The sequence below is a fragment of the Bombina bombina genome, chromosome 2, assembly GCF_027579735.1.
Source record: "Bombina bombina isolate aBomBom1 chromosome 2, aBomBom1.pri, whole genome shotgun sequence".
In the NCBI taxonomy this organism is placed as follows: domain Eukaryota; kingdom Metazoa; phylum Chordata; class Amphibia; order Anura; family Bombinatoridae; genus Bombina; species Bombina bombina.
In genome coordinates, this window is record NC_069500.1 from 1,270,225,023 (window position 1) to 1,270,249,185 (window position 24,163).

General features: G+C 38.9%; 1 protein-coding gene across 1 annotated transcript in view; it reads right to left on the reverse strand.

Annotated features, from left to right (window-relative positions):
- Positions 1 to 24,163, reverse strand: part of TBC1D19 (TBC1 domain family member 19) — an 885,000-nt gene that overhangs the window by 823,209 nt on the left and 37,628 nt on the right. The window contains exon 3 of the mRNA XM_053704075.1: positions 19,840 to 19,885. Within this exon, the coding sequence (XP_053560050.1) occupies positions 19,840 to 19,885 (46 nt within the window). The remainder of the gene's footprint in view (positions 1 to 19,839; positions 19,886 to 24,163) is intronic.

Below are 24,163 nucleotides of genomic sequence, written 5' to 3' on the forward strand. Positions count from 1 at the left end.
ATGCTTGAATGGACCTTGGATTAGAAGGTCCTGCCTCATTGGCAGAGTCCACAGTAGAACAGATGACATGTCCACCAGGTCTGCATACCAAGTCCTGCATGGCCATGCAGGCGCTATCAGAATCACCGAAGCTCTCTCCTGCTTGATTCTGGCAACCAGACGTGGGAGGAGAGGAAACGGTGGAAATACATAAGCCAGATTGAAGGACCAGGGCACTGCTAGAGCATCTATCAGTACCGCCTGGGGATCCCGGGACCTGGACCCGTAACAAGGAAGTTTGGCGTTCTGTCGGGACGCCATCAGATCCAATTCTGGTGTGCCCCATAGCTGAGTCAGCTGGGCAAATACCTCCGGATGGAGCTCCCACTCCCCCGGATGAAAAGTCTGACGACTTAGGAAATCCGCCTCCCAGTTCTCTACCCCTGGGATATGGATTGCTGAGAGATGGCAAGAGTGATCCTCCGCCCATCGGATTATTTTGGTTACCTCCATCATCGCTAGAGAACTCAGTGTTCCTCCTTGATGATTGATATAGGCTACAGTTGTGATGTTGTCCGACTGAAATCTGATGAATTTGGCCGCAGCTAGCTGAGGCCATGCCTGAAGCACATTGAATATCGCTCTCAGTTCTAGAATGTTTATCGGGAGGAGAGATTCCTCCCGAGACCATAAGCCCTGTGCTTTCAGGGATCTCCAAACTGCACCCCAGCCTAGCAGGCTGGCATCTGTCGTTACTATGAGCCACTCTGGCCTGCGGAAACACATTCCCTGAGACAGGTGGTCCTGAGACAACCACCAGAGAAGAGAATCTCTGGTCTCTTGGTCCAGATGCACTTGAGGAGATAAATCTGCATAATCCCCATTCCACTGTTTGAGCATGCATAGTTGCAGTGGTCTGAGGTGTAGGTGAGCATAAGGAACTATGTCCATTGCCGCTACCATGAGTCCGATTACCTCCATACACTGAGCCACTGATGGCCGAGGAATGGAATGAAGAGCTCGGCAAGTGATTAAAAGTTTTGATTTTCTGACCTCCGTCAGAAATATTTTCATTTCTACCGAGTCTAGGAAGGAAACTCTGGTGAGAGGGACGAGAGAACTCTTTATGTTCACCTTCCATCCGTGAGATCTCAGAAAAGCCAACACGATGTCCGTGTGAGACTTGGCTAGCTGGAAAGTCGACGCCTGAATTAAGATGTCGTCTAGATAAGGTGCCACTGCTATACCCCGCGGCCTTAGAACCGCCAAAAGGGAAGCACCTTTGTTGAGGAATTGATGATGATCTCTGTGAATAGGGATGTGTAGATTCGTATCCTTTAAATCCACGGTAGTCATATATTGACCCTCCTGGATCAGAGGAAGAATAGTCCGAATAGTCTCCATCTTGTTTAGAATTTTGAGATCCCAGATCGGTCTGAAAGTTCCCTCTATTTTGGGAACCACAAACAGGTTGGAGTAAAAACCTAGCCCTTGTTCCGTTCTTGGAACTGGGCGGATCACTCCCATGGTATGTAGGTCTTCTACACAGCGTAAGAACGCCTCTCTCTTTGTCTGGTTTGCAGACAATTGAGAAATCTCCCCCTTGGGGGGGAGTCTTTGAAGTCCAGAAGATATCCTTGGGACACAATTTCTAAAGCCCAGGAATCGTGAACATCTCTTGCCCAAGCCTGAGCGAAGAGAGAGAGTCTGCCCCCCTACTAGATCCAGTCCAGGATCGGGGGCTACCCCTTCATGCTGTCTTAGAGGCAGCAGCAGGCTTCTTGGCCTTTTTACCTTTGTTCCAAGCCTGGTTAGGTCTCCAGACTGACTTGGACAGAATTCCCCTCTTGCTTTGCTGCAGGGGAAGCTGAAGCTTTGGTCCTCATCTTATTTGTTTTATCCTGAGGGAGGGCATGGCCTTTCGCTCCAGTGATGTCTGAAATAATTTCTTTCAGTGTAGGCCTGAATAGGGTCTTTCCTTTGAAAGGGATGTTCAACAACTTAGATTTTGATGACACATCAGCAGACCAGGACTTAAGCAATAACACCCTGCGTGCTAAAATGGCAAAACCTGAATTCTTTGCCGCTAATTCAGCCATTTGGAAAGCGGCATCTGTAATGAAAGAATTAGCCAACTTAAGGGCCTTAATTCTATCCATAATATCCTCTAATGGAGTCTCCACCTGGAGAGCCTCTTCTAGAGCCTCAAACCAGAAAGCAGCTGCAGTAGTTACAAGAACAATGCATGCAATAGGTTGGAGAAGAAAACCTTGATGAACAAAAAATTTCTTTAGGAGACCCTCTAATTTTTTATCCATAGGATCTTTGAAAGCACAACTGTCTTCAATAGGTATAGTTGTACGCTTAGCAAGAGTAGAAATAGCTCCCTCCACCTTAGGAACAGTCTGCCACGACTCCTGTATGGTGTCAGATATGGGAAACATTTTCTTAAAAACAGGAGGGGGAGCGAACGGAATACCTGGTCTATCCCACTCCTTAGTAACAATAGTCACAATCCTCTTAGGGACTGGAAAAACATCAGTGTAAACAGGAACCTCTAAGTATCTCTCCATTTTACACAATTTCTCTGGGACCACTATAGGATCACAATCGTCTAGAGTAGCTAATACCTCCTTGAGCAATAAGCGGAGGTGTTCAAGCTTAAATTTAAAGGCCGTCATATCAGAATCTGTCTGAGGGAGCATCTTTCCTGAATCAGAAATCTCTCCCTCAGATAACAAATCCCTTACCCCTACTTCAGAACATTGTGAGGGTATATCGGATACGGCTACTAAAGCGTCAGACGACAAGGAAGCTGTCACGCTTTCCTTGTAAACCAGGCAGTTTAGAGAAAACCTCTGTGAGGGTTTTATTCATAACTATGGCCATGTCTTTTAAAGTAAATGAATTTGACGCATTAGAGGTACTTGGCGTCACTTGTGCGGGGGTTACTGGTTGTGACACTTGGGGAGAGCTAGATGCTAAACCCTCATTTCCTTCTAACTGAGAATCAACTATTGCAATATTTTTAAGTGCTAAAATATGCTCTTTATAATTTATAGACATATTAGTGCAAGTGGGACACATTCTAAGAGGGGGTTCCACAATGGCTTCTAAACACATAGAACAAGGATTTTCCTTGGTGTCAGACATGTTAAACAGGCTAGTAATGAAACAAACAAGCTTGGAAAACACTTTAATCAAAGAAAATAACACTTAAAACAAAAACGGTACCTTTAAGAGAAAAAAAGCTGCACAAACTCTGCAAAACAGTGTAAAAAAGCAGTAAACAAAACAAAATTTTTACAGTAGCATCATAAAGCCTTAGTAACTTTGCACCACTATGCAAATAAACAATTAACCCCTTAATGTAAAAACAGGATTGAAAAAACGGTAAATTAACGTTCAGCACCTTGCCACAGTTCTGCTGTGGTGCCTACCTGCCCTTTAGGAACGATTTGTGGGGGGAAAAAACTCTTTATAGCCCTCAAATACAGCAGGCATTTCTGGAGAAGTAGCTGGATGCTAGAAAATAAAAAATAACATTTTTGTCACCACACTCACGTTACCCTTCCTAGCAGTTAAGCAGGCAAAGAGAATGACTGGGGACGGAGCTAAGGGAGGAGCTATATAGACAGCTCTGCTGTGGGTGCTCTCTTTGCCACTTCCTGTAGGGAAGGAGAATATCCCACAAGTATGGATGAATCCGTGGACTCGATACATCTTACAAGAGAAAACTCCCTTACCACCTGTCACAGAAGTAATTATAGTATCTAGACCAGGCCCAAATAAGATCTTTCCTTGAAAGGGAAGAAACAAAAGTCTAGATATTTAAATCATGTCAGCTGACCATGATATCAGCCACAAACACTTCTGGTAAAAACTGTTAATGCCATATTCTTAGCATTAATTAGGATTATGTAGACAATAGCATCACAAATTAAATCATTAGTTAACCTAGAAATTTCAAACAAAATTGAAATTCTTTATCCACAGAGTCTTTGGAGATTTGCTCAGAAAGATAAACACATCAAAAAGCAGAAGCAACCGCTACAGTAGAAACACTTGCCTTAACGAGATCTTTCAATGAACGGTTATCAATGTAATATCCAAATAGTTCCTGAAGAAAGTACTATCTTCTAAGGGAATAGAAGTATATTAGGCTTTAGCAAAATAGTACCATCCACCATTGTTAAAGGATACCAAAGCTCTACATGAGAAGCTGGAAAAGGAAAGCTCTATTTAAATTAGAGGACGGAACAAAACAAAATGAAAAGACCAGGTTTGGTTCAAGCTATGGACATTTTTACTAATAAGAGCCTCAGCAACAGGAAAAACCCATTTACTTAGTAAAAAAACAAATTCCTCAGATTTTTAGGGTCTTGGACGCCTACAATACACAAAACCTCCTTAACCGAAGAACTAAAATGTTCAATCCCAAAAATAAAAAAAAAATAGACTCTTTGTTTTGATAAGAAAAAGACATCTGATCTTTTTTAAAAGCATGCACCTTCAGAAAACAATCTGAAGAGTGACAGTCAGAAAAATATAAGGACATCCTTAGGAGTTCTGATCACTAAGATGCAAAAGATAATATCAGGATGACATTTAGACATAGAAAATGTGTACATTCTTGAAAGAGAACTAGCCATCACAGCTACTGAATGTAAAGCAAACAAACAAACCTTTTAATCCTGAAATACTCCCCTCTATTGAGGTATACAGGATGAGGACAGATTCCTTTACAGGCATTCCTAAGTAAAATGTCTAATGTGATTCAATATCAGGAATTATGGAGATAAACTGTATAACCAGCCGACAAAATAAAAAGTATAATAAACATCAGAGGATCAATACTCTAAAGGATAATGTAAGATGATGAGGGCAAACTCTATATAGTATGCGCCTAAGAAATACACAGATTCAGCACACGCACTACTCAAATTAATGCACGCATATACAGGGTGCGCCTAATACAACCGTAACGTTCTAACACAGTGCGTACAGTGCCCGGCCTGAGACGCAGAAAGAATGCGCATACTACAAAACAAAGGCTGGTGCACGCAATGACGGAATAAAATAAATGAAACAATCACAAATAATAATAACACCTCAACAGACGCATGCTCTCTTGGTGACCCACATAGTCCTACACGAAAAAAATAAATGCTGAATAAATCCAATATAAAAAAATATATAATATACTATTATGTAACATAAATATAGTCTAAATGAACAGGTGGTAAATATCCGTTATAAAAATATGTTCCTGGCCATGATGTACCTCACATTAGTGTACCTACTAATAGCCTGTGAACTATGTGAGTGCAAGAAATGGTTGCACTTTATGTAAGATGTACTTACTCTACCATGCATACTTGCTGCAGAAAAGACTGCTTCCGGTAAAGAGCCCATCCAGTGCTGTGTACGTCACAGCAAAAGATTTATATAATGAGTATATCTACATCCCAACAAGAGGAGGCTAAGGGACTTCACTGGGAGTGATTATGCCATTGCCCAATACAACAATCTCCCCTCTGTCTCTCAGTAGCAGCTTTCTGAGAAGAATATGGGACTCAAATCGGTAAGAAAGTCCCTCTTAACGATGAATATGGAGCACCTTAATTCTTCACCTTCCTACTGGGAGGCTAAGATTAGACTAAAGTGGCTAATCATATGTGTGAATAAAGAATTGTTAGAAATGTATTACCAGGGATGCAATATGTAAATTGAGATTTGAGGGGATAGCTAATATGTCTAATTATATATTAACCTGTTAAGACAAGTCTGGTCAAATTCCATCATTCATAGGGAGATTTTGAATGTGTTAAATTGGGGTTGTCTGCCTATACTTACAAAGTAATGTGTAATAAGGTTTGCTATAGGTGCTGTGTATTTTTCTAATTTCCTATACATTTTCTGTATACTCTCTGGCTCTTAGAGAAGCTAACAATTAGATCTAGGTTTAGGGAAGCTTTCTGTGGACAAACAGAGATGTAGTAACTATGTAATAAGCCCCTTTGCTGACCGTCTTAATTTGACTGTACTTAGTCCTCCACCCCAGTTGTCTTTTACCCAGCCCATTCATTGTTTGGGGACTCTCTAGAAACCTCCCATCTGTTGGTGATCTATTTTTTATACACACTATTCTGATCACATATTGGAGTGGGTTAAGGAGAGGGTTAAGGGGAATAGTCTATAAGAATATATATTGCATTTTTTCTGCGTGTTTATATATATATTTCTGTCTGAGGAAGGGGCTAACTACCCCGAAACGCTTCAGTTTAATTAAAAAAAAAATGTCTGTTTTTTCTAGATACAGGTAATTAAACTGGGTGTGTAAGCCAGTACTGAAGTGTTATACAAGCCCCTACAAATCTGTGATAAAACTGAGCTATAAGGGAACTGTTAAAAGCCCTGTGCATTTCTATCTGGAAGGAGACAAGTTCATAGAAAAATAAAAAAGAAAAGGATAGAAAGAGGAAAAAAAAGGGGAAGGAAAAGGAAGAAAAAAGGAAGGGGGGGGGGAAGGAAAAAAGCTAATACCAACTGGATAGGGTAGTAGAGACTTTCAGGCTGTACTCACTACTTTGCACTATTAAGCACTATGCAGTAACACTAGTATAATTGCTATATAATAAGTTTGAGAATATATATAGGGGGAACGGTTGGGAGGGGGGTTTTGTGATGTTTTTTTGTGTGGGTCTTCACTTTAAGTACACTTGATTTATTTTTTTTGTTGTTTGCTCTGTCCTTTATGGATAGATTTATCACTCAGGTGAAGTCTAATTCACCCAAAATGCCTGTAAAAGTAAAAGATAAAAAAAGTAAAATATCAGATACCAGTTTGGATAGCTCATCAGAAACTAGTAAAATGTCTTCTGATTCACATACACTGATTTCACAGTTAACAGAGATATTTTCTCCTCAGTTTGATGTAATTAAGAAAGAACTAGGGACTATCTCTGCTGAATTAGTTTCATTGTCCTCTGAAATCAGACAGTTTTCAAACAGACTAACTGAGGCTGAGACTAGAATCTCTGAGGTTGAAGATATAACTCATATTCATGGAGACTTAATTCAGAAACAAGATGCTAAAATTAAAAGTATGCAGTCACGCCTGGAGGATCTGGAGGACCGATCCAGGCGGAACAATATTAGGATAGTGGGTCTCCCAGAAACACCAGAATTTGAGGATTTATTGAAATTCACCTCAATTACATTACCACAAACGTTAGGGATTGCCCATGAGTTGTTACCCCTGGCGATAGAACGGGCACATAGGCTGGGCCAAAAGAAACCCTCCTCGGATGGAGTCTCGAGGAACAGAATCTGTATTTTTAAATGACTAAAATTTCAAGATAAAGTTGAAATATTGAAACTTTTTAAAAATAATGATCTTCCTATATTTGGAAAGAATCGGATTCTGTTGTTTCAAGACTTTTCATATGAGACATCTGCCAAAAGGAAATTAATGGCCCCATATTGTTCGCAGTTGATAAATAAAGGGGTTAAAGCTCGATTGGTATATCCAGCACGTATAATTATTGAGGAAAAAGGTACTAAACTTTCTTTTGAAGAGGTAGCAGATGTTAAAAAATTTATAGAGACAGGGTAAAGTTCTAGTTTTTACACAATGGTAAGGTTGTCTTATGTGGAAATGTGTTTCTCTCTCCCAGATAATAAGGACCATATGTCAATAGAAGTTGTGAGGCTGTTGTTTTTGTACCTTTTATGTATTGTCTTTCCCTTTTCCCCCTCCCTCCCCCCCCCCCTTTTTTTTTTTTTTTCTCTCTCTCGCCCCTCTCCGCCGCCGCCCCTCCCCTACCTCCCTTGCCCCGTGCCCCCAACCCACCCCGAGCGGATTATCTCTTGTAAAATGGCTAAATTAGCCGGATTTTAGATGGCGGAAGGTATTAAGATTTTATCTTGGAATATAGGAGGGATATCTTCCCCCATTAAACGTAAATTGATTATTAAAACTTTGGCTAGCTATAAACCAGATATTGTTCTCCTTCAGGAGACACATCTTAATGAGCAGGAAGCGGCTAAATTGAAGATAAAATGGGTAGGGGAAGTAGTCTCTACAACTGGTCGTGATAGAAAATGCGGGGTTGCTATTCTGTTTCACAAAGAGTTAGAATATAAAATAGATAAGGTAGAAATAGATCCGGCTGCAAGATACATCCTAATTAATGTGTCTATAAAGAATTTTAAATTGATAATTTGTAACATATATGCCCCAAATAAGTTCTCTAGAGAATTCTGGGAGAAAATACAAATCAAATTATTTCCCTTTAGTGCTGAAAATTTAATTCTAGGGGGTGATTTTAATGCTACCTTATCTCCGGCACTAGATAGATTCTCTAATAAAAATAGATTAGCTAACGTAAAGAATGCAAAATATCTATCACTATTTTGTGCAAAGCTAAAATTATTGGATATATGGCGTTTAAAAAACCCAGATAAACAGGTATTTTCTTGCGAATCTAAAGCACACTGCACCTTTTCGAGAATTGACCTATTTTTAATTGCGGAGAACTTGGCCAATCAGAAATTAGAGGCAGGAATCGGAGATATCATTATTTCAGACCATGCAATTATTTCTTTGTCACTTCTTTCTGGGCTAAAGAATAGGACACAAACGCCTAGTTTTTATTTCCCTCGATATTTGCACACTAATCCTAAATTTGTTAATTTTTTGAGATCCCTCTGGCAACGATACTACTCTGATAATATAAGCTATGCTAATAAACCGGAAATTTTTTGGGAAGCTTTTAAAGCTGTAATGCGGGGAGAAATTCAATCATATATTAGTATAGCGAAGAAAAAGAGTAAAGCATGGGAAACCCAAATCATGAATAAAATTAGGAACTCATATAGAAAATATTGCTTGAGGCGCACTTCGGGAAACTGGAAGAAATATCAAGACAATAGGAAGGAAAGAGATTTGTTCTTAAAACAAAAACTTTTGTAGGAGGAAGGAAGAATAAATCTTCAATTTAAAGGATTGCACGGCTCCTCCGCTAAATATCTAGCGAGACTCACTAAGGTTAGAAAAAAACATAATTTATGCTTACCTGATAAATTTATTTCTCTTGTAGTGTATCCAGTCCACGGATCATCCATTACTTATGGAATATATTCTCCTTCCCAACAGGAAGTTGCAAGAGTCCACCCACAGCAAAGCTGCTATATAGCTCCTCCCCTAACTGCCATACTCAGTCATTCGACCGAAAACATGCAGAGAAAGGAAAAACCATAGGGTGCAGTGGTGACTGTAGTTCAAATGAAAAAATTACCTGCCTTAAAGTGACAGGGCGGGCCGTGGACTGGATACACTACAAGAGAAATAAATTTATCAGGTAAGCATAAATTATGTTTTCTCTTGTTAAGTGTATCCAGTCCACGGATCATCCATTACTTATGGAATACCAATACCAAAGCTAAAGTACACGGATGATGGGAGGGACAAGGCAGGTACTTAAACGGAAGTTACCACTGCCTGTAAGAAACCCTTTCTCCCAAAAATAGCCTCCGAAGAAGCAAGGTATCAAATTTGTTAAATTTGAAAAAGTATGAAGCGCAGACCAAGACTCCGTCTTGTAAATCTGTTCAACAGAAGCCACATTTAAAAAAGGCCCAAGTGAAAACCACAGCTCTAGTAGAATGAGCTGTAATCCCTTCAGGAGGCTGCTGTCCAGCAGTCTCATAAGCTAAATGAATTATGCTTTTTAACCAAAAAGACAGAGAGGCTGCCGAAGTCTTTTGACCTCTCCTCTGTCCAGAATAGACAACAAACAAGGTGAACGTTTGATGAAAACTGTGGTAGCTTGTAAGTAAAACTTTAAAGCACAAACCACGTCCAATATTGTGTAATAGACGTTCCTTCTTTGAGGAAGGATTAGGATACAAGCATGGAACAACTATCTCTTGAGTGATGTTCTTGTTAGATACCACCTTAGGAAAAAACCCAGGTTGGTACGCAGGACTACCTTATCCGTACGAAGGACCAGATAAGGAGAATCACATTGTAACACAGATAACTTGGAGACTCTACGAGTCGAGGAAATAGCTACCCAAAAGGAACTTTCCAAGATAAAGATTGATATCTATGGAACAAAAAAGGTTCAAACGGAACTTCTTGAAGAACCTTAAGAACCAGGTTTAAGCTCCATGGTGGAGCAACAGTTTTAAACACAGGCTTGGATCTAACCAAAGCCTGACCAAATGCCTGAACGTCTAGAATACCTGCCAGACGCTTGTGCAAAAAAAATAGACAGAGTAAAAATCTGTCCCTTTTAAGGAATTAGCTGACAACCCTTTTCTCCAAAACATCTTGGAGAAAAGATAATATCCTGGGAATCCAGACTTTACTCCATGAGTAACCATTGGATTCATAACAATCAGATATTTACACCATATCTATGTTCAATTTTCCTAGAGACAGGCTTTCATGTCTGTATTAAGGTATCAATGACTGACTCGGAGAAGCCATGCTTTGATGACATCAAGCGTTCAGTCTCCAGGCAGTCCATCTCAGATTGATTCTATTTAGATGGTTGAAAGGACCCTGAGGTAGAGGGACCTGTCTCAGAAGCAGAGACCGTGATGGAAAGGATGACATGTCCACCAGATCTGCATACCAGGTCCTGCGTGGCTACGCAGGCGCTGACAAAAACACCAAAGCCCTCTCCTGCTTGGTCTTGACCTCCGGAGGAAATCCCACTCCCCCGGAAGAAAAGTCTGACGACTTAGAAAAACCACCTCCCAGTTCTCAACACCTGGGATATGGATAGCTGATAGACAAGAGTGAGTCTCTGTCCAGTGAATTATTGTAAGACTTCTAACATCGCTAGGGAACTTCTGTTCCCCCTTGATGGCTGATGTTAACCACAGTCGTGTATATTGTCCGACTGAATATGATGTACCTCAGAGTTGCTAACTGAGGCCAAGTCTGAAGAGCATGGAATATCACTCCCAGTTCCAGAATATTTATTAGAAGGAGGGTCTCCTCCTAAGTCCACTATCCCTGAGCCTTCAGGGAGTTCCAGACTGCATCCCAACCTAAAAGGCTGGCATCTATTGTAACAATTGTCCCATCTGACCTGGGGAAGGTCATACCCTTGGACAGATGGACCCGACATAGTCACCAGAGAATCTCTGGTCTCTTGGTCCAGGTTTAACAGGGGGACAAACCTGTGTAATCCCCGTTCCTCTGACTGAGCATGCATAGTTGCAGCGGTCTGAAATGTAGACGTGCAAACAGAACTATGTCCCTTGCCGCTACCATTAAGCCGATTTCATTCATGTACTGAGCCACCGAAGGGTGCGGATGGAATGAAAAACACGGCAGAAATTTAGAAACTTTGACAACCTGGACTCCGTCAGGTAAATTTTCATTTCTACAGAATCTATCAGAGTCCCTAAGAGGGAAACCCTTGAGATTGGGGATAGAGAACTCTTTCCTTGTTCACTTTCCACCCATGTGATCTCAGAAATGCCAGTACTACGTCCGTATGAGACTTGGCAATTTGGATGTTTGACGCCTGTATCAGGATGTCGTCTAAATAAGGGGCCACTTCTATGCCCCGCGGCCTAAGGACCGCCAAAGTGACCCCAGAACCTCCATAAAGATTCTTGGGGCTGTAGATATCCCAACGGAAAGAGCTACAAACTGGTAATGCCTGTCTAGAAAGGCAAACCTGAAAAACGATGGTGATCTTTATGCATCACAACGTGAGGATAAACATCCTTCAAATCCATTGTAGTCCTCTATTGACTCTCCTGGATCATAGTTAAGATGGTACGAATAGTTTCCATCTTAAAAGACGGAATTCTGAGGAATTTGTTTAAGATCTTTAGATCCAAAATAGGTCTGAAGGTTCCCTCTCCTTGGGAACCACAAACAGATTTGAGTAAAAACTCTGTCCCTGTTCCTCTCTTGGAACTGGATGGATCTCGTACACAATGTAAGAATGCCTCCTTCTTTATCTGGTTTGCAGATAATTGGAAAGGCGAAATCTCCCCTTTTTTGGGGGGGAATCTTTGAAAATCCAGAAGATATCTCTGGGATATAAATTCCAATGCCTAGGGATCTTGCCCACGCCTGGGCGAAGAATGAAAATCTGCCCCCTATAGGATCCGTTACCGGATAGGGGTCCGTTCCTTCATGCTGCCTTAGAGGCAGCAGCAGGCTCCTTGGCCTGCTTATCTTTGTTCCAGGTCCGATTGTCTCCAGACCGCCTTGGACTGAGCAAAAATTCCCTCTTGTTTTGCCTTAGAGGAAGTGGATGCCACACCTGCCCTGAAGTTTTAAAAGGCACGAAAATTAGGCCTTTCTTGGCCCTTGATTTGGACCTATCCTGAGGAAGGGCATGACCTTTTCCTCCAGTGATATAAGCAATAATCTCCTTCAAACCAGGCCCGAATAGGGTCTTCCCCTTGAAGGGAAGTTAAGTAGCTTATTTATTAAAGTCACGACAGCTGACCATGATATAAGCCATAGCGCTCTGCGCGCCAGTATAGTAAAAAACAGAATTCTTAGCCGTTAGTCTAGTCAAATGAACAAAGGCATCAGAAAACAAAGGAATTGGCTAGCATAAGCTTGTCAAATATATTCATCCAATGGAGTCGCTAACTGTAAAGCCTCATCAAGAGACTCAACCCAGAACGCCGCAGCAGCAGTGACAGAAGCAATGTATGCAAGGGGCTGCAGGATAAAACCCTGTTGAATAAACATTTTTTATCCATTGGATCTAAAAAGCACAACTGTCCTCGCCAGAGGTAGTGGTACGCCTAGCTAGAGTAGAAACTCTTCTCTCCACCTTAGGAACTGTCTGCCAGAAGTCCCGTGTGGTCGTAACTATTAGAAAACATTCTTCTAAAAAATAGGAGGGGAAGAGAACGGCACACCTGGTCTATCCCATTCCTTATTAAAAAAAAAATTTAATAAACCTCTTTAGGTATTGGAAAAACATCAGTACACACCGGCACTGCATATTATTTATCCAGTCTACACAATTTCTCTGGCCCTGCGATTGTACACATTCATTCAGGGCAGCCAAAGCCTCCCTGAGCAACAAGTGGAGGTTCTCAAGCATAAATTTTAAATGTAGAAATATCAGAATCAGGTTAAATCATCTTCCCTGAGTCAAAAAAAAAATTCACCCACAGACTAAGCATATTGTGAGGTAGTATCATACATGGTTCTTAAAGCGTCTGTATGCTTTGTATCTACCCCCAGAGCTATCTGCTTTCCTTTAATTTCAGGTAGTCTGACTAATACTGCTGCCAGAGTATTATTCACCACCTTTGCCATGTCTTGTAAAATAAACGCTATGGACGCCCTTGATGTACTTGGCGCCATTTGAGCGCGAGTCCCTGAAGCGGGAGTCGAAGGGTCTGACACGTGGGGAGAGTTAGTCGGCATAACTACCCCCACAACAGAATCCTCTGGTGATAATGTGTTTAAAGACAACAAATGATCTTTATTGTTTAACATGAAATCAGTACATCTGGTACACATTCTAAGATGGGGTTCCACCATGGCTTTAAAACATAATGAACACAGAGCTTCCTCTATGTCAGACATGTTAGAACAGACTAATAATGAGACTAGTAAGCTTGGAAAACACTTCAAATCAAGTTAACAAGCAAATATATAAAATGTTACTGTGACTTTAAGAGAAACAAATTTTGTCAAAATTTGAAAAACAGTGAAAAAAGGCAGTAAAACAAACAAAATTTTTACAGTACATGTAATAAGGTAACAGAGCATTGCACCCACTTGCAAATGGATGATTAACCCCTTAATGCAAAAAACAGATAAAAAAAACGACATAGACGTTTTTAAAAACAGACACAACAAACTGCCACAGCAGAGCTGTGGATTACCTTCCCTATAAACGATTTTGGAAGTCTTTTTAGCCCTTTAGAAATGTCCTGTAGTATTCATGGGACTGCTGAGGGAATCTGGATGATTCATTTTGTAATTTTAACTGCGCAAAAAAGCGCTAAATTAGGCCCTTCCCACTCATATTACAACAGTGGGAAGCTTCAGTTAACTGTTTCTATGCAAAATTTAAGCCAGCCATGTGGAAAAAACTTAGGCCCCAATAAGTTTTATCACCAAACATATGTTAAAAAACGATGAAACATGCCAGTAAACGTTTTAAAACACATTTTTACAAGAGTATGTATCTCTATTAATAAGCCTGATACCAGTCGCTTTTACTGCATTTAAGGCTATACCAACATTACAGTGTTATCACCAATGTACGTTAAAAAACGATTAAACATGCCAGCAAACGTTTTAAAACACATTTTTATAAGAGTATGTATCTCTATTAATAAGCCTGATACCAGTCGCTATCGCTGCATTTAAGGCTTTACTTACATTACTTCGGTATCAGCAGTATTTTCTTAGTCAATTCCATTCCTAGAAAAATATTTTACTGCACATACCTTATCTGCAGGAAAACCTGCACGCCATTCCCCCTCTGAAGTACCTCACTCCTCAGAATGTGTGAGAACAGCAAATGGATCTTAGTTACGTCTGCTAAGATCATAGAAAAACGCAGGCAGATTCTTCTTCCAAATACTGCCTGAGATAAACAGCACACTTCGGTGCCATTTAAAAATAACAAACTTTTGATTGAAGAATAAACTAAGTATAAAAAAACCACAGACTCTCACAACCTCCTATCTATGTTGAGGCTTGCAAGAGAATGACTGAGTATGGCAGTTAGGGGAGGAGCTATATAGCAGCTTTGCTGTGGGTGGACTCTTGCAACTTCCTGTTGGGAAGGAGAATATATTCCATAAGTAATGGATGATCCGTGGACTGGATACACTTAACAAGAGAAAGAGAAATATCATTCCTGCGATTCAAACTGAAAAGGGAAGATATACGGAGACTAAGGGTATTATGGAGGCATTTCTTGCCTATTATCAACAATTATACTCTGGAGTAGAGACAGATATTATTAACCAAGATACCTTTTGGTCCATGTTAAAGTTGCCCCAATTAAGTAGCGAGGACTTAATATCGATCAATGCTCCAATATCTATTGATGAAATTAGAAAAGCCATAGATCATTTGAAGATGAATAAGGCTCCTGGACCAGATGGGTTTCCAGTGGAGCTTTATAAATGTCTTGGCGAGGTCCTTTTGCCTACTTTAGAAAAACTCTTTAATTATTATTATATGTCTAATAATGTGATTTCTAGCTATTTCTCTGCGGCCAATATTTCGCTCATCTTAAAGAAAGGCAAAAATCCCGAAGACCCGGCCTCTTATAGGCCGATTTCGGTTCTGAACACAGATTATAAGATCTTAATGGCTATTATTGCTTCAAGGCTTTCTTCTCACATACATAAAATCATTCATCCAGATCAGACTGGATTTATGGTAGCTAGAAATCCAGCTAAGAATACTCGCAAATTGATTAATTTTTTAGATTATGCCTGGAATGTGGATAAGGAGAGGAAGAAGCCATTATGGCAAGGGACTGCCATACTTTCCCTTGATGCGATCAAAGCCTTTGATTCAATTGTGTGGGAACATCTTTTTAGGGCGATGGAGAAGTTTGGCTTAAAAGGGGAATTTCTACAATTTATTATTAGATTATATCATAAACCAATTTCCTTTTTACTTATTAATGGGTCTTTATCCTCTAAAATAATATTACAAAGAGGCACTCGGCAAGGGTGTCCTCTTTCTCCTTTACTTTTTAATATAGCTTTGGAACCTCTTGTGATTCGATGCAGAGATATTTTGATTGGAGTCCCATTCGGTATATATCGTCTTAAAATGTTGCTTTATGCAGACGATGTGTTGATCTTTCTTACCAATGTCCAGCAATCTATTCCTACGATTCTACAGGTGTTAAAAGTCTTCAGCTCCTTTTCAGGTTATAAGATAAACTTGGAAAAGAGCGAATTAATGTGTATAAATACTTCTCAATTGGAAGGCCTCGATATCCCATTTAAATTGGTTGATGCTATTAAATATCTAGGTTTGGTTTTGCATAAAAATCCGAAATTCTGGTATAAAGCCAATTTTAAGCCCCTTTTCCAAAAAATTGGATCTGATTTACATCTCTGGGTTACTTTTCCATTATCTATCACAGCCAGAGTCAATTTGATAAAATCAATCATTTTTCCGCGTTTGTTATACCCACTCCAGAATTTGCCTTTATTCTTATTGAATAAGGACTTAAAGCTTTTTAATTCTCAAGTTTCTAAATTTATCTGGAACAATAAAAAGCCCCGAATTGCGCTGGCTAGATTAATGCAAAACTCCGGATCGGCGGGATTGGCGCTTCCTAACATTAAATTGTATAACTTAGCTGCCATGGTCAAAACGGCAATAGATTGGATTGCTGGTACTAATTTAGTTTCATCAGAAGAATTAGAAAATCATTTGATTGCCCCATTTGTGTTAAAAGCTATATTACATATTGATGTCCAGAAGTTGCCTCAGAATGTTAGATGTCTTATTACTGTTAGAAATATAGTTTTTGCCTGGCAAAAGTTCTGCGTAATGTTAAATATAGATTATTCATTTTCCGAATGGTTGCCTATTGTAAATAATCCTAATTTCTTGCCCGGCCTCCATCAAAAAGTTTTCAAAGATTGGTCTGATAAAGGACTACATTACGTCAAACAATTACTAGATGAGAATGACCAATTATTAACGGTGGATACGATCTTTAATAAATATGACTTGGCTAGATCTAATCTATTTGCTTATTTTCAAATTCGCCACTTTGTCCTATCACAAAGCTGGCCCTCTCCCTCGTTCTCGGACTGGTCGGTTATCAAGCTTTTTATACGAAAATCTGTGGCTGGAAACTCTTCAATATCATTGATGTATGATATCATGTTGACCAAGCAGAGTCTCGTAATTAGGGATAATATCTATATGTCCTGGCTGTCGTTAATCCCATCAGTAAATCACGATAAGATTATTCAGAGTTTTGTCTCTTTACGTAAGTGTAAAGCTCCGGTATCTTGGAATGAATCTCACATGAAATTGATTAATAATTTTTATTTTTCTCCGTGGAAAATTTCCAGATTTTACCCGACTTCTATTAGTGTATACCCCCGCTGTTCACATGATAGGGCTGACCTGCTTCATATGTTTTGGACATGCCCTAGGGTAAGACAATTATGGTTAAAGATTATATTTTGGTTTAACAAACTATACAAAGTATCAATTGCTCTATCAGCGGAAGATGTCATCTTCTTATGTCCTCCACAAGAGCCCTTTAATGTGAACACCATAAATAGTTTAAATACTATTATTCTTACTGTTAGATACTGTATTCTCAAAAATTGGAAGGCTAGGCGGATGCCGGGATTAGCTATGATTTTTAGATTTTTGCAAGATCAAATTGTCTTCGAATCATTTTATCTTTATGATGTATCGGAGAGAAGGATCAAGAAGTTTCTATTGAAATGGACACCAGTTATTTTGTCCTATCCATATCCCTTGCAAAAAAGGATACTCTCCCCCTTTCTTTCCTCGTGAGTTTTGCGGAATTAACGTTACTTAATGTTTTTCCACATACGTGGATTGAGGGCACTGTGAGGGAGCACTAGTTGATAGCTTTCGGGGGGGATGGAGTGGGGAGGCGGGCGGGGTCGGGATCGAGAGAGAGATATTTAACTTTTGTGTTTTTATCCATTTATGAAAACAGAAAAGAGAGGAATATTTAATTATTTTTTTTTAATTTTTTTTTCCCCTCTCCCTCCCCCCTTGTTATGTTATTATATAGGCGAGAAGTAAGGTCAAGTGAGAGAAGGATCTCACGTAATCTAAGAGCTTTTAGTAATAAGTTTATCTCTGCAATAAATTGTGCGATTTTGTTTCCTTTAGGTCAAGTGAGAGAAGGATCTCACGTAATCTATGAGCCTTTAGTAATAAGCATATCTCTATAATAAATTGTGTGGGGGTCATTTTTTTTTTTCTTCTTCTTTTTACTGTATTTTTGCGTAATGATTATCTCTTATTTTTATTTTTTGGAAATATAAGGTTTAAAATTTTCTTTTTTTTTGTAACTAAAATAGAAAATGTGAGGTTTATTTACTGTATTTTTTTTATTTGCATATTCGTGATGTAACAGACTTGCTATTTTGAAGCAACCTGTTTGCTAGGTTTTCTTTTCATATGTATATGTTTGTTGTAATTCATCACGCTTGGTGTTTTTTGATTTTTTGATTTTTAACCTCAATAAAAAATTATTAGAAAAAAAAAAAAAAAAAAAAAAGATTAGACTGGCATACCAGAGAGGTTGGGAAACAAAGTACTCTTGGAATTTTGGAAATCTTTGCCTCCTCCTAGTGGTCAGGAGTTGAATTCCGAGGAGTAATGGATTGTAGACTCAAACCACGTTATGAAAGAATGCCAGCAAAAATGATAATGAAAAAGGGACGAGGCAAGTCAATAAACATCTTATTTAAACATATTGTCAAATTAGAGCTAAAATATTAACAGCACCAAATCTTTATGGATTTTTCGTCTCAAACTAATTTAACAAATAATATATACTTTGAGAAATAAGTCTATAATTACTTCTTCCATTTCTTTTTGCAGTAATATTTCAGAGAAACGTACTAATTGAGCCTTGCTTATTTGCCCTTTTTATCTCTCAACATAAAAGTATACCATTTGTTATATACCTGTCCCATTTATATACTTATACAGCTGAACAACTCTGCAATATAATTTCCTGTTTAAATAAATTGAATTTGGTGTGGCATTTAAGTTATTTTCAAGTATTTAGGAAAGAAGAATCAGCAGTCTAATCCAATTTAAATAAGTATATTAGGACATTTCTGAATTCAAATATGTTGTCTTAAAAAAGCAAGTAGCAGTAATGGAAAACTATTTTTTAAAAGTAAATTAAAAGGCATAGTCTAATCAAAATTAAACTTTCATGATTCAGATATAGCAGGCAATTGTAAGCAACTTTCTAATTTACTCCTATTATCAATTTTTCTTTGTTCTCTTGTTGTTGTTTTTTTTTTAAAAAAGCAATAATGTAAGCATAAAAGCTGGCCCATTTTTGGTTCAGCACCTGGGTTGCGCTTTCTGATTGGTGTCTAAATTATACCAAAAATGGGCCAGCTCCTAAGTTTACTTTCAAATAAAGATACCAAGAGAACGAAGAAAAATTGATAATAGGAGTGAATTAGCAATTTGCTTAAAATTGCATGCTCTGTCTGAATCATGAACGTTTAATTTTGACTAGACTATTCCTTTAACCCTTTCCCACCTGGGTGCTAAGCTGTTTTAAGGTGTGTTTTTTTATTTTTTTAAATATTAATTTTTTTACTTTTTTTTTCTTTTTCAGATCCCCAACACTTACATTGTTGGAAAGGTTAGGCAATTACCTTTCCAACGGTGGGTCTTGGGGGTCTGTAGCAGCTTAGATGCCAGAGATACAGGCTTCTAAGCAGCATGCCCCCTGCTCCTATACTTAACATTGTTCATTTTAAATAAAGTTGAGCGGTGACATCATCACGTCATTGTGCGTGACGTCACCACGCATAACATGAAGCCCCAGCGATGCCTGTCACTATGCAGGCCCGATCGCCGCAGTAGGAGCGGGTGGGAGCCTCCAGATCTCCCTCAAAGTGGGAGAGTGCTAGTGACGGCTCTGAGCCGTTGTTAGCACCAAAGTGGGAAACTCTGCAACGGCTCAGAGCCGTCGTTAGCACTCAAGGGGTTAAAACACACAATCTAAGATACCAAAAATAGTCATTAGTTTCCAGTGTAAGTTAAATATTATATTAAAATTATGATTGAAAACAAAATAAGTATTTTAATTTGACAATATAAAACATACTTACACACTAAGCTCACGATAAACTGCATTCTGTAATTTCTTTTCCCATCCTGTAAAAATAGTAAAATAGCTATATTAATCTATCTGAATCTAAGCATACTAGTATGCAATTACTTTTCAAAACAAACACGTTCTGACAGATATATATTAAGCACATACCCAACTTTAAGCTTAGAATTTACTTTGTACACACTTTTTGAAAATGAAAAATGAAGCTTAAAGAAAATACATCTACACGTTATTCTCAGACTAATGTTTTCTTTGAATGCATTATTGTACTAGCATTTCTTTAGTGTTTAATGCCCCTTTATGCTGAAATTGTTTTTATTGAGATTTTTACAACAATAATAAACATAAGTATATTAATTTAACATGTGTTTAATGCCCCTTTAATTTTTCTGTAAGTCAACATTGGTTCAATGGTTTTACCAGCGCTGTATTTTAACTGCATAACATATGTGTCTATATATGTCAAGCATTGATCTCTTTATAAGGAACAGTTGGTTGTATTAGTTTAAGATTTAAAGGAAGTTTAATTGTAATATTACAAACTTTAAAGAGATGGCTGACAATTAAAGGGTATACTTGCCCTTAATTTATCAGTACCCTGTAGATAGTATGCAGCCAAACCAGAGCTGATTTGTGAGTCTTAAATAATGTTGGAGGGTTACGGAAAGCACCATAAGCAGCAGCGGATTCTGCACAAACACAATAGAAAACACAATGAAAACTGTAAATTAAAAAAAAAAAAAAAAACTTGTCTCACTTTCTGAAAATGTGTATAAAAAAAGTAGCACGTTGCTCCTTACAAGGTTCAGAAAAATTAACAAATAAAAAAAAGAGGAATTACTAAATTTGTTTTTAGCATCAAAGTAAAAAATTTCAAGGTATTTAAAACCGCTACATCAATTATTTAGCGTTTTGAGATCTTGATGAAAGAAAAGGCCTTGTGAAAGAAGGTCCTCTCTCAAAGGAAGCTGCCAATGCAGACAGAAGAACATTTGAACTAGATCCGCAAACCAAGCCCTGTGATGCCACTCAATTAGAATGACAGATGCTCTTTCCTGTTTGATCCTGGCTCTCATCCAGGATAGCAATAGAAATAATGGAAAGCTTTAAATCAGACTGAACCAGGGAACAACTAAGGCATCTATGAGAGAAACCTGAGGTTCTTGAAACTTTACACAAAATTAGGGATGTTTGTGATCTAAGTGAGAGCCCATTACATCTATTTCTGGCCTGCCCCAACGGTTTTACAATCTAATTGAAAACTTCTTGGTTCAGAGACCATTCGCCTGGGTGAAGGTACTGATGCAGGCTACGTCCTCATCACTAAGGCACTTTATGTTCCGTCCTGATGATTGATGCCAGCCAAAGCAGTGACATTGTCCGATTGGAACCTCAGAAAAAAAGGTTACAGTCTTAAGCTGGGAACTCTAAACAGTCCTGATTTTTTTGTGGTGTGCCATAATGTCGATTGGTAAACTCACCATTCGAGAAGGAAAATCTCCCTGTGACCCTCAAACCACACCCCAACCTGTCAGGTTGGCATCTGCAGTGATCACCACCCATGTTGGCCAGAGGAATTAGGCCAATAAACAAGTGATTTATAAGTCTGAGGCAATGTCAGGGACAGCCTCGTCTTGAAGTCTAGTAAGATCTTCTGAGATAGATCCATGTCATTTCTGTTCCATTGCTAGAACATTCTTAATTATAAGGAACAAAGATAGAATGGTGTCTGAAGCCATTACAACAGACCTACTACTTCAATTGAGACACTTAAGGAAGAGTATTAAGTTGTAGAAGAGCATATGCCTTCTGCAGCTTGCATATGTGCTGTTCTGCCAGTCTGTGTCACTGAAACTGAATCGGTTAACAAACCCAAAAAGAAAACCCTAATCTGAGGAGTTAAAGGGACACTGAACCCAATTTTTTTCTTTTGTGATTCAGATAGAGCATGCAATTTTAAGCAACTTTGTTATTTACTCCTATTATCAATTTTTCTTTGTTCTCTTGCTATCTTTATTTGAAAAAGAAGGCATCTAAGCTTTTTTTTTTGTTTCAGACTCTGGACAGCACATTTTTATTGGTGGATGAATTTATCCACCAATCAGCAAGAACAACCCAGGTTGTTCACCAAAAATGGGCCGGCATCTAAACTTACATTCATGCATTTCAAATAAAGATACCAAGAGAATGAAGATAATTTGATAATAAGAGTAAATTAGAAAGTTGCTTAAAATTGCATGCTCTATCTGAATCACGAAAGAAAAAAATTGGGTTCAGTGTCCCTTTAGTTAGCTCTTTGGAAGCATTTGAAGAACCTTGTGGGTATGTTGCAATCTAAAGAGAGGGTACCTTTACCAGGATGTCATCTAGGTACATGGTCACTGATATCCCTTGAGCTCTCACTACCGACTATAGTATCTTTGTAAAGGTTCTGGAGACCGTTGCTAGACCAAAGGGAAGCAGCACAAAGGAAAATTTTAGGATTTTTACTCAATCCCTGCAAACAGGAATTTACAAATAAGCATCTTAAAAGTCTATGACAGATATAACATGACCCTCCTGCACTAGAGGACAAATAGTGTGAATTATCTCCATCTTGAAAGTTAAAACATTCAAAAATTTGTTTACACATTTGAGATCCAAATTAGGCCGGATAAGATTGGAACAGAACCCTTGATTCTGTTCCATGATCGGGACCTGTGTGATTCTGCCCATAGTTTCCAGGTCTTTTACACAAGCCAAGAAGGCTCTAGCCTTAGAAGGATCTCGAGCAACATGAGAGAGGAAGAACCTTCCTCAAGGAAGTCTTGACCGAAAGCCTATTCAGAATCCTTGTGAGATGATGTTACACACTAAAGGATCCTAATCCAACTTCTTTCAGGCCTCCCGAAAAGAGTTCAATCTGCCCCCAACCAGAACATTGTCTGACATGAGGGCCACACCTTAATACAGATTTAGATGTGAAAGCAAGCTTCTTGAATTGTTTGGACTTTGACTAGGATTAGCCAGGTTTCCAAAAAGCATCGGAGGAGTCTAATCCCTTAGCTGCTGTGGATGAATTATTTTGATTTATTAGACTTTCGAAAAAGAGTCCAGCAGACTTAACCCTGCCTTAGCATTTTTATCTTGAGGCAGGAAAGTTATGCAACAGAGATGGAGGCCACAACTCCAACTCCGGAAGCATGTGGACAGCTGCAGCATGGTGTGGAGGACATCGAAGGTTAAGCTTGCAGCGAGGAGCAAGTAAGCGACTTCCCTCTAGGCCTGTGACAACCAGTTTGCTCACTTTGATAATTATAGAAGAGTAAGAATAAGCAACTATCTATTGATAGATAAAAGCACAGAATACTGGGATAACCCCAGTAGGGGAACAAAGAAATAATCGCACAATGTAAAATTGCAGTCACCATATGGGTTGCAGAAAAACTGGGTACTGTTACTTTAAGATAGAAAAAGTAAATAAAGTACAAAAAAAAGCTCTGATGAGAGTGCTCACCAATCCAACCAGTCTAGGAGATAGTCTGCTCGGTGCAAGATGGCTAAAGTTTTGTGAGGGAGAGAAGAACCAGTAAGGTAAAAGCGTGATAATATATTCCCAGTAGCAGCATAAGTGAGAAAAAGTCATTTTGACAAAAATCTATCAAATCATGCTCAGATAGCCGAGAGGACTGCAGCTGTGAAAATAATGAGCTTGGATGTGCAGTAGATTTAAAGAGACAGTACCTCAAATTTTCAAATGTTATAAAAGTGCCTACAACTGTTGTAGAAAATATGTAATATATGTAACTAGATCCCCAGGCTACTTGAAACATGTGTACATGGCCACTCTTACAGCCATGAGGGCTATGAAAGTGCATAGTATTTATCTGTCAGCATCGTCTTCTACCGTTCTCACTTCAGCTGCAGAAGACTGCTTCCCGTAGACAGGTCCATCAGATTAAGTGCAAGCACAGTGCCAAGGATCTGAAAAGGTTTTGACAAGGAGCAGCACACTGTAAACCAGGGGATTGGCAGGCATGCCCACATTTCACCTAGGAGGTTGAAGTTCAGCACTTCAGAATTCCCCTCACTCCCCACTGGAGGCAAAAAAAATGTTTACAGGGGAGTGGTATGGATTAAATGCTCTAGCATGCTGGGTGTTTTTGCCTCCTCCTAGTAGACTGGAGTTTCCCCCACATGTGATGGCTCGTGGACTTTCACCACCTTATGAAATAAAATTAAATGCATGGCATTGTCTTGTGTTTAAAACAAGATCCAATCTATTTAAATTCATTACAATATTTAAAAAAAAAAAAAAAAGCTAAACCTAGTTATCATAC